The 18363-nt window shown below is 49.3% G+C and overlaps 2 protein-coding genes across 14 annotated transcripts in view; one reads left to right on the top strand and one right to left on the bottom strand.

Moving 5' to 3' along the window:
* The window catches only part of GRHL2 (grainyhead like transcription factor 2), a 172324-nt gene extending 167815 nt beyond the window's left edge, over window positions 1-4509 (top strand). For all 3 annotated transcript variants that reach the window (XM_027973164.2, XM_027973163.2, XM_042254430.1), the window contains exon 16: window positions 1523-4509. In XM_027973164.2, coding sequence (XP_027828965.2) covers window positions 1523-1637 — 115 coding nt within the window. In that variant the 3' untranslated portion in view covers window positions 1638-4509. The remainder of the gene's footprint in view (window positions 1-1522) is intronic.
* Window positions 4510-7298: 2789 nt separating this feature from the next.
* The window catches only part of NCALD (neurocalcin delta), a 479881-nt gene continuing 468816 nt past the window's right edge, over window positions 7299-18363 (bottom strand). For all 11 annotated transcript variants that reach the window (XM_060393870.1, XM_060393873.1, XM_060393872.1 and 8 more), the window contains 2 exons: window positions 13150-13255; window positions 7299-9923 (listed from right to left, as the gene is read on the bottom strand). In XM_060393870.1, the coding sequence (XP_060249853.1) occupies window positions 9826-9923; window positions 13150-13255 (204 nt within the window). In that variant the 3' untranslated portion in view covers window positions 7299-9825. The remainder of the gene's footprint in view (window positions 9924-13149; window positions 13256-18363) is intronic.

Here is an 18363-nt window from a genome sequence, read left to right as displayed (position 1 = left end):
TTATCCCTAATTTACTTCTGAGGAAATCGAGCCAGATGGAGGCTAAGCATTTTGCCCGAAGTCTCGTGTTCAGTAGGTGAAATGCAGATTTAACCCAAGTAAACTTCCGTGGCCCCAAAGCCCAAGTGTTTAGCTTGCACATTCTGCTGTCTGCTGCCTCCAGCCCTCTTGGGGCCTCCTGTGAATGAAGCTATAAGCATAGTGGCCGTGGAACAGGGTTTAGTACTGGAAAAGGGTCTCCAGTGAGTCAGCTTTTGGATCCATTTTCTTACAAAAAGCAGAAAGTTGACCTTTAAAGTCTTCTCTGGGCCTTTTTTCATAGAAGAAATTGATGATCTGGGATACTGGGGACTTCCAAGTAATGGGGTCTCTCAGTTAATTTGCAGTCAAGCGGGAAACCCTTTCCATTTGAGCCCTGGTTGAAAAGCTCACTAAAACGCATGTTCTTTCCAAAGTCACTACAAGAGGCTGAGTGGATTCCTTTGATGGTGAGATCTGAGTGGTGTCTCAGGGTCTCATGCTGAGCAGAAGCCCTGAGTGCTGATGTGCATGCGATGGTAGCATTTCACTTCCACGGGGTCCGGTGTCAGGCCCTGGGCTAAATACTTTAATCCTAACCACAACCCTTTAAAGCAGGGTTGTTATTCTTATTTTTGTGGAAGAATAAACCGAGACTCTCAAAGGCTAAACAACTTGCCTGATGACACATAGCTGTAAAATGATAGTCACTTCTCAAACGAAGGTCTGTCTGACTTCAAAGAAGGGGATTGGCTCAAGGACTTGTCTCATGGACAGGCCCTGAAAGTTGTTGGTTTTTTTAAGATGAAACCCAGCTCAGATGGTTAACTAAGGGCTAGGTCCCATGTGATAGAGTATGAACTTCACAGTGAGGCAAAGCTAGTACCCAAACCGAGCTCAGCCTTGAACCGGCTGAGTGAACTTGAGGACATGATCTAACCTCGCTGAACTCAGGCTACTCAATTGCAACGTGGCGGTGATCGCACCTGCCTCCCTGGTTGCCGTGAGGACTGAACACAGGTTTGCGGAACAGACTCCATGCTCGAGGAAGGGTAGCCTCAGCTCTGGTTTATTTTCCTCTTGTAAGTGCAGAGGAAAAGGTGTTTTCAAGAGGCAATATGGTTTAATAAAAAGAGTTAGGAGACCTAACTCTTTAGATCCAGTCTCCGTCAATAGTTAGCTCTGTGATTTCAGGCTCTGTTAACTTTTTCTAGGCTTCAGTTTACCAGTCTAGAGAGCCAAAGGTTTGAGTTGAATGATCTCTGACATCCCATCTCATAAGAAGTTCTGAGAAATCGAGGTTTTACTTCCCTCTAACTGATTTCTGGGAAAGAAATACGGTGAGGGCCTCTCTCCCTGCCTGTCCCCTCTCCCTTCCACCCCCTACCCACCTCCTTGGCCTCCCTTGTGAAAGAATGGCTGAGGGGACCCCAGCCTGGAGCCTGCCCTTCACTGAGCACCTCGGTCATGGCATCTTTGTTTCTCCCCGCACTCACCCCCGCAGCATCCTGGTGAATATGGACGACAACATCATTGAGCACTACTCAAATGAGGACACCTTCATCCTCAACATGGAGAGCATGGTGGAAGGCTTCAAGATCACACTCATGGAAATCTGAGCCCCATTCTGGGCTGCAGCCCTCAGGGCCTTCCTCCCCGGGGAAGTCGGAGGCCCCGGCCCCCAGGCCCCGCAGGCCCACCTCACCCACCGACGACTGCTGTTACACGACTGCGCTGGGGAGCGGGGTGAGGCCCGAAGACCCGGGCTGGGATCCCTGCGTTTGGGCCACCCAAGCCCCTCGGGACAGGGCCTTGAGCCTGTCACATCCTTATTTATTGTCCACCTTTTCTCCGGAGCCCGGGGCCCAGGGCCCACCAGGACTCTGCAGGTCACTGCTGGCTCCAGCTGACATGGGCCGGAGCTCTCCCTTTCAGTCCATTGATCCTGAAGAGCCTGAGGGAGCTCCCTCCTGCCATCTCACCCCCGACATCTCCTGAGTGGCTGGACAGAACGAGCCGCTTCCTTTGTCCAAGGTGAGGGGGGAGGTGGACACCCCTTCCTGATCAGAAGCCTTCAGTCTGCTCTGAGGAAGGTCATTGGCAGGTACCCCCAGGGGTTCCTAGCGAGGCCGTGTACAGGAAGACATTTGGCCACCGTGTAATTAGTAAGTAACCCCGAAAGTGTGCCTGTCTATCATGTACATAGTGTTCATAATATCGCAGTAATATATTTTACCTGTGGTATGTGGGCATGTTTACTGCCGCAGGCCTGGGGGAGGCGCATACCTGGAGAACCCCGCTTTCTCCAAGAGGTTTCTGCCTCCATCCTGTTCAGAAGACATGCTGGGCGAGGGACACGGCCTTGAGGGTGTCAGGCAGTGGGTGCCAAGATGGTTGCCCCCCGTGGGCACACCTGAGGCACCACGTTCCCTCTCTATGGGTACTACCTGCCCTGAAGGCCCGCTGAGTTTGTCTCATGGCGATGAGCTTTGCCTGACTCTCCCTCTGAGCTATCTGTGGGAAAGGTCGGATTGTCTGAGGTCCCACCTCTTCCAGCTTTGGGGTTGGTGCCGCCGGAACTTTCTGGAGAGGCCACAGGGACTTGCCGTCAGGGTTCCATCACTGGGTCTGCCACAGAACTCCTGGGCTTTTGTGAGGACCCGGCCACTGTGCAGCGTCTCACAGTTTACAAGCACATCCTCGTCTCAAGTGGCTCCCTGGAGGCCCAGCTGCAGTCCAGAGAGTGGCGCCAACGGCTCAGCTCTGGCCGCCAGGCTTGGGCTGCCTTCTGGGGCTCAGCCGGCTCGTAGAGGCTGGGCTGCGGATGCTGGATGGGTGTGAGAAGACTCCGGGAGCTCTGGCACTTCTGAAACCAGCGTCTGGAAGATGGAGAGAGAACGCTTGTCCTCCTACCGGGTGTCCTGGCAGATGAAGAGGAGGTGAAATGCTTCCCCAAACAGTCGCAACATCATGTACCATCCGGGCCACAGTTCTCTTTGAGGGGACAGGTACACGGTCTAGGGGTTCGGGTTCAGCTTTGTGAGCTGAAGCACAGGTTTCTGGTAGCCACACTCCCTAGGAGGTCCCAGATCTAGGGCAGGTTCTATAGAAGGGCCCAGATTTGTTTGTGAAGCACTTTGATGTATTACCTGGGGGCTTTCTCTCCAAGGGCTCCCTGCCTCCCTGCCCGCCGAGGCCCAGAGTAGGACGGAAGGGCTGCTTTCAGCCCAGTTCTCTGTCCTTGAGGCTGCAGAGGATTCAGATGGGCTGGAGGGCAGGTGCGTGCCCAGGAAGATCCCTAGGTGTGGTGAGGGGGCACCTTTCTGTGTGCCTTCTGGACGCGTTACTCCTCCCTGCGGTGCCAAAGGTCGCATCCCGGATTTAGCTCTGCTCCAGTCTGTCCCCTCGTCCTCCACTCTGTGACTGTCACATCCTGGACCAGCATGTGGTGCTGATGGGACTCAGTATTGGAAATGCATGATGTCCAATGTGCCACCATGCTCCTTGCCTAAGGGGTGATTTCAGACACGATTGCCAGGCCCAGGGGTAAATACTATCAGGCCAGGGCGTAGGACTCCAGAGTAGGGAAGAGAGAAAATCTTGGGCAATCAGACATGGCTTCCCTGACCTCTCCCCAGCCTCTGTGGACAAAATGTTTCTGGTCCTGCCTCTGTGGACAAAATGTTTCTGGTCCTGCCCTAGGCAGAAGATGAACCCAAGATACTTTTGCCTTTGTCCTAGGGCCCTGGGCAATCATTGTGGTGGCCACTGCCAGAACAAAGTATATGAGGTCAGTGCCAGCAAAGGGTGGCACACAGTGTGCCCTCCCATCCAATCTGTCCCCATCTCACCACGTCGTCCTCTCTGCACTCAGCGTGCCTGTGGCTCAGCTTTGCTGTGGCCTTCACTGTGTGTGAGCAGAGCTTTGATGAGCAAAATTGTCCAAGGGGAGAAAAAAAAACACTCCAGAGAAATGGGAAAACTTGCCCTTTTTTTTTGGTTTCTTAATCAGACTCAAATAAATAAGCTTTAAAAATTCCATGTAAGATGAGGGCCATATGCATCAAGTGTTTTTCTTATACTTACCCCAGATGCTTAGACTTTCTGGGAAATTGGGTCCAACAGAAAAATGCAGTCAGATGTCATCTTGGAATTGGATCCTAAAAGACTAAGGCATGTCCAAACCCAGAAACTTAAGAAGCATGAACTGAATCAAACATTTATTTTCCTTCTTATTTAAAATTATGAAAATGCAACAGAAGCAGGGGGTTTGTGCCAAATTCTACGAACAGCCCTTTCGTAAAGACAAGCAAAGGAGATTGCGAGATGGACAATTTGTGCTCACGTTTTTTTTTTTTTTTTTTAAAGGCAAATGTAACTTAATAGTTTTGTAAATGGGAGAGGGGGAATCTATAAACTATAAATACAGTTATTTTATTTTTTGTACATTTTTAAGAAGAAAAAAATAAATATTCATAATGTAAGAGTAAACTTCAAGTGTCCCGTATTTTCTGTGAGGTGGGTGTTGGGGCTCTTTGTCTGATTGGGAAGAAGCCTCTGTGTGCACTGGGAAGGTTCTGGGCTCCAACACAGCAGGCATTTCCGGTTGCCCCATTGTGCCTCCACCCCAAGGTTGAGAAGAGGCTGAAGATGTCACCACGCCTCCAGTGTGACCACAACAGGCCACAGGACGGCTGTCCTTTCAGTTCCTGGGGTAGGGAGCAGACTCTGTCCGTCGCTTGTCTTCCTCACTCCCCACTTAAATTACCGCAAGAACCTTTCATGTCCTTTAATTCATCTTCACCCACCTTTTCACAGATGCTAAAACCATGTGGCTGAAACACCAAGCTCATCACAACAGTCTTTTGCCCTGGAACCCACCGCCTCGCTAGCATCCGCCAGCTCAAATCCCAGTATTTCTCGGCATTTCCTCAGTGGCCACCCACCCACTGCTTCAACTGTCCTCCATGGTTTCCCAAGAGCCTCTCTGTTCCAAACAAGTAGCGGCTTCTGCAACTTCCACATCTCACCTTTTATGTCCACAGCTTTCAAATCTTGGCTAAACATCCACCTTGGGAAAGCTTTCTCTGACCAACTTCAACCCTGTTGGCATCCTTGGCAGCCTCCACACCTGAACCACTGGGCATTAAAGAGGAGGCTGGGAGAAGTGCTTGTTGAGGAGGCTTCTGGAGGGATCATGGGTCAGAAATGGGCAGGCCCCTTTGCCGTGATCTGTGTTCCCCAGTATCAGTAGGAGGTCTCTGAATGTGCTCCCCCCACCTCCACCCCTGCCCAAGAACGTCCTGCCGGGCATTCGCTAGCCTCGCCTCCTCTCCTGAGGCAGTTCTCCCTGGACTCCTGGCAGCTCTGGTCCTGCTGTGAACGCGGCTCCCCACATGTGGCACCCCACCCCCCACCTCCCTGTACTGGGACTCTGGGTGGGCGAAGATGACCAACTGTCAGGCCCCAGGGTCCAGGACTGGCTCTTGCTCTCATCTTCATCTCTACACCAACTCAGCTCAGTTACCATGGGCCAGCCACTGTGCCTGGTGCTGGGGACGGAGAGGCAGGTTAGATGCAGTCCATCCTCAGAGGCCGTGATGTGCCTGGCATCATCAGTGCCAGGATAGCGGTTCACTTTCAGAGAGGCAGGGCTTGGCAGTCACCCCAGTCCCAGGGCATACAAGCCCCTCTTACCCTTAGACTTTCACAACGTGATGAGAGGTCACCAAACTCTAACCTCGGTTTGGGAAGGTTGCCCACTCAAGTGTCTGCACCCCTGTGTCTGAGGATCGATGGCATCTTAGCAGCCAGGGCAGCAAGTGCCCAGGACCTAGACACATAGTCATCATTCAAGTGTAGAGAAATCTGAAATGCATATATCATTGGTTAGATACGAAATAGATCATTGGCTCTTGGCGTGGACATCTTTTCACTCTACAGTAATCTTTCTATTGTAGGTGGGTTTGACTGATACTCTGCTGCCTTGGCAAATACAATATTCTCTCGTTTCTTCATCCACCTGAAAAACCAGAATACTTCAGGAGAATGCAGGCATATGCCTAACAAAGACGAGAGGCTTGTTGAAGCATCTCCATTTTTCCTAAAGAAAGCAGTCGTGATTTCCCCTTACCTTGACTGAGAACACACGGACTCCTTCTTACCTGGCCAGTGGCTCCCTCCCCACACCTGAACTAGACTGACAGGGAGTCCAGGGTTGGGTTGGGGTGTTGGAACAGTACCCTCAAGATAGGCGTTTCAGGCCTGAACATTTGCTGGAAATTAACCAGTTAACCTCCAACAGGTGTGCAAGTGAAGACTCCTCATCAGGTTGGAGGGTCCCAGCCACCTGCTCACCATCACTGCCATGAATGACATGGTGTTCCTCATGCTCACGCGGTCCTCATAGGCATCAGGACCACTGTGGAACCATAAAGAGAAACTGAGGTACAAAAGGACTCTCCTCCAGGCCAACTCACTCCAGCATGAAGTCTGGTCGGCCGATGAGACGCCTACTATAGCTGACTTTCAGTCTCTTTTTCCTACATTCATGACCCCTGTGCTGGAGGCACAGCCAGTGACAGCAATAACAGACACCGTGATTGGAATTGGCTTTGAGGCTGTGGGCTCTGTATCATGTCATCTTTTCTATCAACTCTTCTCCAGACAGAGAGGTCCGGGGGTTGGGGGGAGGATGCTAATTTCCCACTGAAGAGGAAGGTGCCTCCGTTTCTCCGTCCATTGCACCTAACCTTGAGACTAGAGTTTACAGCTCCAGTCAGTTGTGAGGAAGAAGAGGTAAGAAGAGAGTGAAGGCCATGAGTGGAGGGAAGTAAAGACGCCCACATGTAGCCCTAGGATGCACTTGGACAATGCTGTAGGCCCACAGACCCTCCAATCCTCTTTCACAAACCCTGCTTCCTTGTGCTTCCAGGGCTGAAACCGTACCCAGAAGGAGGCCAGCACAGCATCCGGACCCTCACTCAGGCACAGATTCAGCTGGAGCAGTTTAGGCACAGAAAGCTCAGGTCCCAGACAATCATATTAAACAATCAACATGCTCGAATGCCAAGCTAGAGAGACCCAAAGTCAACTGATGCGGGACCCACTCCATAGGAAAGGATTCATAAATATATCGATATACATAGATATAGATATATATTATTAAATTCCCCTGTGGAAAGTGTCCCTGGGGTGTATCAATGTGATGGGACTGCACCCTCAGCATCCCTTCCCCATCCTAAACAAGGGTATGAATAGTCGACCAGTCTGTATCATCCTTCAAGTCGTAAACCACTTTATTCCAGTCCCTTGAACATCACAGGCTGAGCTGCTTTCAGACAAAACAGACTCCATTTCCAGAGGTCCCTCAACACAGCAGTGACAATGAACAGCCCAGCTCAGGAGTGACATAAGCGTTTAGGCATTCAGCCTTTGGGTGCTGCTGAGTCCCTTGGCCACACAGTGCATTGGATCAGACATACAAAGGCCTGCCTAGGAAGGAGAAAAATGAGAAAAACAACCCTCAGAAAAACACAGTCAGGGTCAGTGGCAGGCCAGGACAAGGACTACTTTCCAACCAGCCCGGGCATATCAGCATTCATCAGCCCTGTGTCTGTTCTGTTTTTTAACAGCTGGAGATGTGCTCCCCTGCTTTTTACCCCAGCTCTAGGCTCTAACGAGCAGTATGAGTCGGGCTCAGTAAGATGTCATGACTTAGGATGGAGTCCTAATGGGCTTGCCCCGACATTAACCAACTCTACCATTAAGGAAAACTAAAGGAGGAATTAGGTCTTCAGTCAAGATCAGGAGAAAGTGGGATGCAGCTCACGAATATCACCTGTAGAGTGCTAGGTCCCCATGCTACTGTGCATGCCACTAGGTGAATTCCCTAGTTTTCAAAACCAGATTTTACCACTTGGCCAATGGAGGAACTCCGAAAGTCTCAAGGTGTAAAACCACTGTTAAAAAAAGCTGACACTCAGAGCAAGAGGATTATTTTACTAAGTCCAGGTCTCAAAATTTCACCTAGCAAAGTTCGTTCGTTTTGGTCAACAACACAAATGCAGATTTTTACTATCAGTTTAAATGGAACTGAGTAATACCCAGGAATCTGGAGGGTAGAACAGGCGGTTCAGCATCGTTTCCCTTCGGAGTTTATCTTTGTGTGGTTCATGGTCTGTAGACGTAGCTGGGCTGCAGCCCAGGGAACCTGTCTGCCTTCTCCTGGGGCAAGATCTCCTCATCTACACCCTTGAGTGCATGGCGTCCACATGCTTACTGCTTGTGAAAATGTGACTTACCTGAGACCAGCGCCTGGGACTCCTACCTTTCAACACAAAGGTCATCAGACCAAACAGCAACTCAAATTTGTGTCGTCACTTCTGGAAATAGAAATCTGCTTTCAGAGAACACAATGATGGAAAATATTTTTTGGATTCTTTATAGTGGGCCTTGGAAATCAGATACAGTGGCTTATGCCTTCTTCAAGATGAACCAGATGACTGCCTAACCTCTGACTCTCTTAAGGGTCACTGGGAGCATGGAAAAGTCAACATTCCAGCTATGGCTTCCTAACTATACATGTGGATTAAAGCATCAGGAAACCCCCAGAATTTATGCTATTTGGGGTGAGGGAGGGTGGGAAAATCTACAGAACATCACCTGCTCAGAAAAGCAGCACACCTCCAATCCAGTACTACAGCAGTGGGCTGCTTGGCTGGTGGGCAAACACACATCTCTAGATAAGAACCTTCTGGCGCTCCTCTTGACACATTCCACTCAAACCTGCCCCACTTCTGGTCCCTTGGCAGTACCCTGGAAAAGCACTCAAAATTAAGCTCGGGCCCTGGTCTGGTTACTTTGTACTTTTCTGGAGTATATAAAATATACCTGCTGATGGGTGCATTTGTGCAAAGACAGATATGACTTTATAACAAGACATAGACATTCATTACAGCTGGCTTACTTTACAATAAGCTACGGAAAACAGTCTTCTGTAATAAGATTGTATTAGTGCTCACTAAACATGCATTTAAACAAGGCAAAACAATTTGGTCTGCAATACCCAATATTTTATATACAGCAATCTTTTTTTTTTTTTTTTAAACCACAATAGGCAACAAGATGGGTCTGGTTTTGGAATATAAGTTACCATTTGCATTTAATTTCCAAAGAAACTCAGCTCAACTAGTGTAAACCTGGCAAGAAATAGCTGAGCCATCTTTTTCTTCTTCTCTATGAATTTACCTTGAAATGTTCACAGCTTAGAAACTACAGCCTATTTGGGAAGAGGGTGGGGTGGGCCTCTGGGGGGGATCCCCCAGGTGCCTTTAAGAGTCTGGCCCCAGAGGATTCCTGGTCCCTGGGGAATCCAGGAAGTGGTGCCACCACCCCTAGGGCATGTATGACTCCAGACCCAGGTGGCAAGTTTTGTTTTTCCAACAGGCCCCTCAAGTTTGCAACAGAATCACTTGACTGGATTGTTTTCCCTTCCCTCACCTCCCCGAATCTTCATTAGAACACAGACTTTCGAATCAAAGGAAAAATAATAATAATAATGAAGATGAAAAATCGTCAGAACAACAAACACCAAAGTCTGTGCACGACAGCGCTGTCCATGCTTCCACAAGCGCGGGGGTCTAGACATTCCCACGAAGCATCCACGACAGAGAAGCTGAAGGCGGCACGGAAGGAGGCGCATCCGACCACAGGGGGAACAGCATCACTGTCAATATCTTTTGGCCAAAGGGGGAAAAAAAAAATCCAAAGGGAACACAGGCAGCTCTACAGTTGGTGGCGCCGGGCTCAGAACTGGCCGGCGCTGCTCGGGTCACACTGCAGGAGGCGCACAATGGACGGGTCGCTCTTGGCCCCTCGGATGAACTCTTCCAGGGAGAGTTTCCCTGAAAAGCAAGAGGACCGGTGAGTGTTGGCCGACGGCAGCCTGATGAACCGGGTTTTCCCGATGCATCTCCGGGGCGGCGGCAGCGCACCCTTTCCCGGGGTCTCACACCAGCCGTGAGCCCCACCTTCTGTCTTTCGGAGCTGAGAGGCACCCCACCCCCGCCCCGGGGGCCGTGGGTCGTTCAGCATCGCACAGCCCAGCACGCGGCTTACTGAGAGCTCACCGTGTGCCCGGCCCTGGCTCTGGAAGCCGGTGGGGTGGGTGGGTGCTGGGTGCCCCCAACGTGATCCCTGCCCTCGTGGCCCTTCCAGCTACAGGCCACCGCAGGGCCTCAGCGTAAATGGAAGAGATGGCGCTAGCGCCTTTCAGAGAGTGAGCTGGGTTCCTGCTGCACATCCCACGGGGTACTACTGGGCCCTCAGGGCTCCTTCGGGTCATCTGGGTACACCTAGGTTGGCCTGTGAGCAGAGCGGTCTGAAGAGACACGTGGGGTGAGGGCCACTTCTTTTGGACAAGGTGTGAAGAGGGCTGCCCTTCCCACCCGCGGTGAGGGAATTCTAAAACAGAGAGAGGACTCCTCAGTCTGGACTCTTTCCTCTTACCCCGATGGGCTGCGGGAGGGAGACTGGCTGGCTGAGATTCCACTCCTATTCCAGGTCCTTTTCCTTTCTACCTAGGCTAGAGTATGTATTAAGTTTCCTTCCAGAAGTTTCCTCAGTCATACTGCCAGTGGGGAGGCAAAGCTTCTCCCCATTTCTGGGGGTGGGAGGTGGGGGCGGAGCGAAGCCTATATTCAGCGAAGTCTTGCTTCCTCCAGTAACCTGCGAGCTTCAGAAATGGCTTCGGAGCTAACTTGCTGGGGACCCAGACTTTTCAAGTTACAGGCTGGGTGGTAGATGCAAAGAACTTCTTCAGGAGGAATCTAACCGCTGGAGACTCTAGATGAGGCCTCTGCTCCGGGCTCCAGCCTTTGGGTCTAAAAGCCCAGGGCGGAAGCACCAAGTCTCCTGGTTGGGCCGAATCTGACCCCCTGCAGACTTAAACCCCTCCCTTAAACCCCTCCCTGTATGGCTCTGGGGGCTTCCCTCATAGCTCAGCTGGGAAAGTATCCACCTGCAGTGAAGGAGATGAGGTAAGCTGGAGAAGGGATAGGCAACCCACTCCAGTATTCTTGAGCTTCCCTTGTGGCTCAGCTAGTAAACAATCTGCCCACAGCGCGGGAGACCTGGGTTCAGTCCCTGGATTGGGAAGATCCCCTGGAGAAGGAAAAGACTACCCACTCCAGTATTCTGGCCTGGAGAATTCCATGGACTATACAGTCTATAGGGTCGCACAGAGTTGGACACGACTGAGCGACTTTCACTGTATGGCTCTAACTTCTCCTCCCCATCTTTTTCTTAATCAAGGCTTTCCATTAGGAAAACACAGGGCTTTTAGCAATAAGATGCATTTGAGTAATGCAGACCCTGTTGGGGCTCTGTGAGCCCACTGTGGCCAAGTCCCCTAGCAGAAGCTCTCACTTCTGGCAGGGAGGGTTTGATCCTGCATGTCTGGATCTTCTCCCATCCTTCACCTCTACTCTAAAGAGGAGGCCAGGTTACAGGCAGGACACAAGCCCCCTGTGCTCCCTTGGAACATTAGGAAAATGTGCAGTTTAATGTCAGGGCCTTTACTCTTCTATTAAAAGAATCCTGTTTGTTTAGTCTTTGCAAGACAAACTATTAGCTGTGAATCAAGGCACACAAAGAAGCAGGATGTAACGGCACCTTTGTGAAGGAACAAGCAAACAAGCAGATTAGCTTGTACCCTGCAAACCCAGATTCTCACGCCACTGGTGCCCCAGAGGGCACAGGTATAGAAACTGAGGCTTGCTCTGACACAAAGCCTTCATCAGGGCTATATGAGTAACTTAGCTCATATATTTGATAAGAATTGCTGGGATGCCCAGCAGAACAGGCAAGCTGGAAATAACAGCAGGAGCCAGAGATGACTCAGGGCTTTTTATGGGCCAGGGTCTGTGTCAACTCAGGTATTACATCTAACTAGGGTTGTCAGCGGAGAAGGCAATGGCAGCCCACTCCAGTACTCTTGCCTGGAAAATCCCATGGACGGAGGAGCCTGGTAGGCTGCAGTCCATGGGGTCGCTAAGAGTCAGACACAACTGAGTGACTTCACTTTCACTTTTCACTTTCATGCATTGGAGAAGGAAATGGCAACCCACTCCAGTGTTCTTGCCTGGAGAATCCCAGGGACGGGGGAGCCTGGTGGGCTGCCGTTTATGGGGTCACACAGAGTCAGACATGACTAAAGCGACTTAGCAGCAGCAGCAACAGGGTTGTCAGAGGGGCATCCCTGGTGGTTCAGATGGTAAAGAATCTGCCTGCAATGCAGGAGACCTGGGTTCAATCTCTGGGTTGGGAAGATTCTCTGAAGACGGGAATGGCTACCCACTCCAGTATTCTTGCCTGGAGAAATCCATGGACAGAGGAGGCTGGCAGGCTACCATCCATGAGGCTGCAGTTAGTCGGACACAGCTAAGCAATTAACACACATACACACACACACAGGGCTGCCAGATTTGGCAAATAAAATACATGATGCCCAGTTAGCCTTCAATTTCAAATAAACAATAATTTTTTAGTATGTTTCAAATATTGCATAGGGCATACTTATACTAAAAAAATCATTTGTTATATATCCAAAAATCAAATTCAAGTGTACCTCTTTATTCTATCTGGCAATCCAGCATCTAAAGGTCCACTGTTTTCGAGTCTGAAATCCATCTTTCCTTTCATTTTAGTTTGCTTTGTACCCCCTTGCTGGGTTTGAATTGTGGGTGGCTCTCTTGGGGTGAAATCTGCTGGCCTAACCCCTTAAAAGCTGAGGGGCCCCACTTGGTTCTGGGAAACCCTACACTTTGGAGCATGTGCAGGAAACCCCCTGGGCAGGCTAGGAGGAAGCTTCCAGGGTCTGAGTGGATACCAAGCCCCTCCCCTTTCTGATTAGCTAGCCTGCAGGATCCAGCCTACTGCGAACTGCTCGGGTCCTCCTCTGTCCTCTTATTGCAGGGAGCATGCAACAGGAGCCACTTTCACCAAGGACCCTGAGCCAGATCCTGTGGCCAATAAATTGTCCTCGAGTGGCATTTCCATGCCTGGGTGATCTAGACCCTCCAGCAGTCCCCACTCTGAGCAAAACCAAGCAAAGTAGCCGTGGCCTCCTACCATCTCGATTGGTGTCCATCTGGCGGAAGATCTTTTCTGTCCGCTTCTCTGGGGTCGACTCGTCTTCAGGCATTTTCATTACGGAGGAAACCATCTTATAGATCGCCTGGGGACAAGAAGCAACAAGGTGGGGAGACGGAAACACGGTTTGGTTTTGCTCCCAACGGCCCTATTATTAAACCTCCCAAAGGCAGGGGGAAGGGAGTGCCTTCCCTTCACACAGAGAGCAGGCTCTGTTCTCGCTTCTTGCTTGTTGTGGAAATCAGGCGTGCAGTGACTGTGAGAGCAGCCAGACCAGCAGAGCGTGTCCAGGGGTAAGGACGTTCAGGACCGACAGCTGACCGGAAGATCCGCTAACGCACCCCCTAGTCCATGTCTCTAATCTCATTGTGCATATGAACCCCCTGGGAATCTTGTGAGAAGGAGAAGCTGACTGAGTAGGGTGGGTTGAGAAATGCGGGTCATAAGATTCTACGTTTCTAACAGGGATCCCGTGTGATGCTGTTGCTAATTTTGGGGTTCCCACGCTCAGGCTGTAGATGACATTTCTCGGGCCAGACAGACAGGTCAGGGTCTACTCCCTGGGTCCCTGGAGGATGATAAACACTGTTTGTAAGGGCCTGCCCTCCTCCAGACATTACCAAACCATCCCAATGCCCTCTCCACTTGTGTGTGGCAGTCGTCTTGCATCCCTTGTCAGCACACTGTCAGTTATCCCCCAGGATGGGAACCATCTGCCACTTGAGCACTGGATGAAATAAACTGCACAATAAAAGTAAAGAAGGCTGGATCTTAATGAAGGCTGAGCCCTGAAGAATTGATGCTTTCGAATTGTGGTGCTGGAGAAGACTCTTGAGAGTTCCTTGGACTACAAGGAGACCAAAACAGGCAATCCTAAAGGAGGCTAACCCTGAATATTCACTGGATGATCTAATGCTGAAGCTGAAGAGTCAATACTTTGGCCACCTGTTAAGAAGAGCTGACTCATTGGAAAAGACCCTGTTGCTGGGAAAGATTGAAGGCAAGAGGAGAAAGGGATGACAGAGGATGAGATGGTTGGATGGCATCACCAACTCAATGGACATGAGTTTGTGCAAGCTCCAGGAGATAGTGAAGGACAGGGAAGCCCGGTGGGCTGCAGTTCATGGGGTTGTGAAGAGCCAGATACAACTTAGCAACTGAACAAGTGTACAATCTCTGCTTGAGATAAACTGAGTATGTCTGAAATCTGATGATCAAAAGAGTTTTTGACTGAAACCCTGAAAAACTGAAGAGGTTTTTGAGCAGTACTGAAACTATCTCCCCTAAAACCTGTGGACCCCACACCCCAACCCCAGATGCTCAGGGCCTGGAAGACCTCAGCTATCAGATGTTTTTATTTTGGAAGAATAATGTAAAGTCATTGTTTTTATCCCCAGACCATGGTTTTTGCTACTCAGATTCACTTTGGGAACTTTGGCCCTGGGAAGGAGTTTAAGAAAAAGTGGAATTTCCCAGAGGGTGGAGGGTGGGGTAGAAATCTGGAAAGTTCTGGAACTTTGGGTGCAGAGGGAGGAGAAAAAGGAAGGCAGCTGAGGGAAAGTAGTCTCCAAAGGGGAAATGTGGAAACAAAAAGGATGGTAGAAAGAGATAAAGGCTAAGCTCTGCTGCTTTACAGTCTTGTTCAGATCAACCTGCCTGAAGTTCCTAAAATAGTCTGGAGAAATGGAGATAAATATTACAATCTCAGTTGCTAAAACAGGAATGAAAGATGGACTCAGCCAGTGTGCTGACTCTTGGGCTGATCCCACCCCACAGGGACCCCTTGGGCCAGGCTCCCCTAGTCTGACTTGAACCCACCCAGAGCCCTTGCTGAACTGAAGGGCTGCCTCCACAGTGACTCTGGGAGGAAGGGCAAGCTGGAAGTTGTGGCTCTGCCTGGGGGTAAGCAAGCTGGGCCACAGACAGCTATCCCAAGAAGCACTCACTGAAGTGCGCTCCACAGGCAAGAGGCAAATCTCACTCTGTCTTCCTCATGGTCCCCTTGAGCTATCCCCTCCAGCCCGGGACTACCCTGCCATCTGTGCTGAGATTATAGAGCCACCTGCCAAGCTGGTGGGGACATCTGCATCCTTGGGGGAATTAGAAAAGGCCATATTACTACTACTACTACTACTGCTAAGTCGCTTCAGTCATGTCCAACTCTGTGCGACCCCATAGACGGCAGCCCACCAGGCTCCCCCGTCCCTGGGATTCTCCAGGCAAGAACACTGGAGTGGGTTGCCATTTCCTTCTCCAGTTTTCCTTTAAAATTGGAGTAAGTTACAGTGAGACTTTTTTTTTTTAACAAATGGGAAAACAGAGATGCTGAGCTTTCAGGTCCACATGAATATTTTTAGTAACAAAAGCAGATAGCAGGAGACTCTCCATACCACCTACGTCCTGAGGTCTAGCGCCTCTCCTCGGCTTTCTTTGCTCCCACGTGGAAGCTTTTCTGTAACTCTTGACCCAAAGAGTATCTGGTGGCACAAACGGATGAACATGCACACACACACACCCCTCACCTGGATTTCAGACTTACGCAATCTGAAATATTTTGTGAATTCATAAGCCCAGGTATCTTTTAGAACAACAACAAAATAGTATCTATTTGTCAGTATCTCATTAGATCCCAGGTACACCCATTTAAAGGTGTAAGAACTCCACAACATTTCAGGAGTTATAGAGGTCATGAGGGAGGGGCATAAGTATTAAGTTTAGTTTTAGCTATTTGCTGTTGTTGTTCAGTTGCTCAGTCGTGTCTAGCTCTTTGCGACCCCATGAACTGCAGCATGCCAGGCTTCCCTATACTTCACTATCTCTCAAACTCCTATCCATTGAGTCAATTATGCCATCCAACCATTTCCTCCTCTGTTGCCCCCTTCTCCTCCTGCCCCCAATTTTCCCCAGCATCAGGGTCTTTCCCAATGAGTCAACTTTTCGCTTCAGGTGGCCAAAGTATAGGAGCTTCAGCTTCACCATCAGTCCTTCCAGTGAGTATTAATAGAAGCCTTAAGGATGTTGTGTAATCAACCTTCTTTGGGGCTGAGCTGTTCCTTCCCCTGGTCTTTTTGGGCCTCAGTAAGGTCCCATAGTAGCAAGGATAACCCACTGGTTTGGAATACTCCTTGGAGCTCTCAGCCTATAAGACTTGAGGCTCATGAAATTCTCCTTCTTGGGATCCTGAAGGGACGTCAATGATATGATAATCTAGAGATCATTCTCTTAATACTCTGGTTGAATAAGTGAATGAAGGACCAAGCCAACAGATGACTGTGTGTTTGAAGTAAAGGTTCTTGTACCCAACAGAAAATCTTCAATAGTTTAGTCTTTGGCTGTCAGTCTAAAGGAGTAGGGCTGGGGCCAAGAAATGAGGATGGGTTAGTACGAGAAAGAACCCATAAGCAAACAAGAATTACAATGTCTGAGTGTACAGAGGGGCTGAAGAGGAAGAGAGAGCACCTTTAAGAGGCTCACATTTCTAAATAGCTCTTTCGTTGCATTCAAACTAGATTTTCCCCCCCTTTTTTTGTATGTGCACCAACTCACAGAAAAGGATGAATAAATTATTCAGAATACCAGGTCTATGAACATGGGTGTACTAGGGCAGGGAGCAAAGAGACAGGGTGACAAGTCCCAGGGGTCTTAAGAGTGAGTGAGTGGGTGACATCCCTGCGACACCTCAGCGGGGTTAGGGTTAGTGTTCTTGCATGGTCTCCGTAAGTCAGCACTGACTGTGTTGCATCTAGGACTCCACAGAGCAGGGGGAGAAAAAGCCCAGACAGTACTTGAAACAAATCGTGTCGTATTAGCTCCAGTTTCTGTACATCCCCCCAACCCCGCCAATTTAATGGGATTAAATCATGAAGAGGCCAGGCTATTTCCCTACTTTATTTTTAGCAATGTCAGTGAGAGGCCCAGCAGGGACATCCTGTTTTTAATTAAACTTGAAGAGCCCTATTCTTGTCTGTGTGTAAATACAAAGCTATGAGACACCCAGGAGTCCAGCTCTGGCTTGACCCTAGGCAGACCCAGGACAGCACAACCTGTGGCCGGGGGTCTTACCAGCTTCCTCATGGCCTAGGATTTTTTTTTGTTTTTCTTTATCCCTCTGAATGAACCACCTCTCAGAATGTTGCAAAGGAAGGCCTCAAGTCTGAACTGATAAAGGTTGTGGGATTAACTGAGGGCAGGCACAATTCCAAGAGCTAAAGTTCACTCTTCCCTCTGAAGGAAACCAGGCTGACTTTTCATCAGAAGACATAGGGTTTTCTAACAGGACACCCAAGCCCCACAACAACCCACCAAGGGCAAAAGAAGTTAAGTGGCATAGGGCAGTTTCTAGGTTATCGGTAAAGAAGAGCACCCTCCTTAGAAAGACACTGCATAGCAGGAAAGGAGGGTAGAAAGAGGCCAGGAGGATCTTTCTTGTAAATGCTCTTAAAATGGTATCAATATCTATGTATCAGCACTTTCTTGTTTAGAGCTAGAAGAATACAAGAAAGTCAGTAAATCCATAATGTTTACCAAAGTGCTCCCTGCCTTTCACAGACAGGGAGGGCTAGGGGAAAATAAGGGCCCTACCCCTTCTTTCCAGCAAAGCAGCTCCGTTCTTATATTAGTTTTCTCAGAAGATTTCATTAATACTTGAAACTCATTACTACCCAGTCCCCCTGCCACCACTCGTTTGTTTGTTTCTTGGTAAATAGCCCTACCATCCACTATCTGTAATCAACTCAAAGGCATCTTTAATACCTCTCTACCATCTGTCTCCACACGCAGGTGGTCAACTAGCCCTATCAAATCTGCTTCCGTAATATTTTTCTTAATTTATCATTCTTGCCCATTCCTCCCTCCACTGTCTTGTTTCAAGTCAATGGTGGTACCCCTCATTTTTAGATCTGGGCAATTACTATTTGTTTCAGTCTTTTTTTTTTTTTTTTTTTTTCATTTTTATCTGCCTCTTTATTCTTTTTTTTTTTTTAATTTTTAGTTTTTTATTTTTTAAATTTTAAAATCTTTAATTCTTACATGCATTCCCAAACATGAACCCCCCTCCCACCTCCCTCCCCATAACATCTTTCTGGGTCATCCCCATGCACCAGCCCCAAGCATGCTGCATCCTGCGTCAGACATAGACTGGCGATTCAATTCACATGATAGTATACATGTTAGAATGTCATTCTCCCAAATCAT

This window comes from Ovis aries, chromosome 9, assembly GCF_016772045.2.
Source record: "Ovis aries strain OAR_USU_Benz2616 breed Rambouillet chromosome 9, ARS-UI_Ramb_v3.0, whole genome shotgun sequence".
Classification (NCBI taxonomy): Eukaryota; Metazoa; Chordata; class Mammalia; order Artiodactyla; family Bovidae; genus Ovis; species Ovis aries.
Note: the sequence above shows the minus strand (reverse complement) of the source record. Positions and strands in the feature narration are given on the sequence as shown.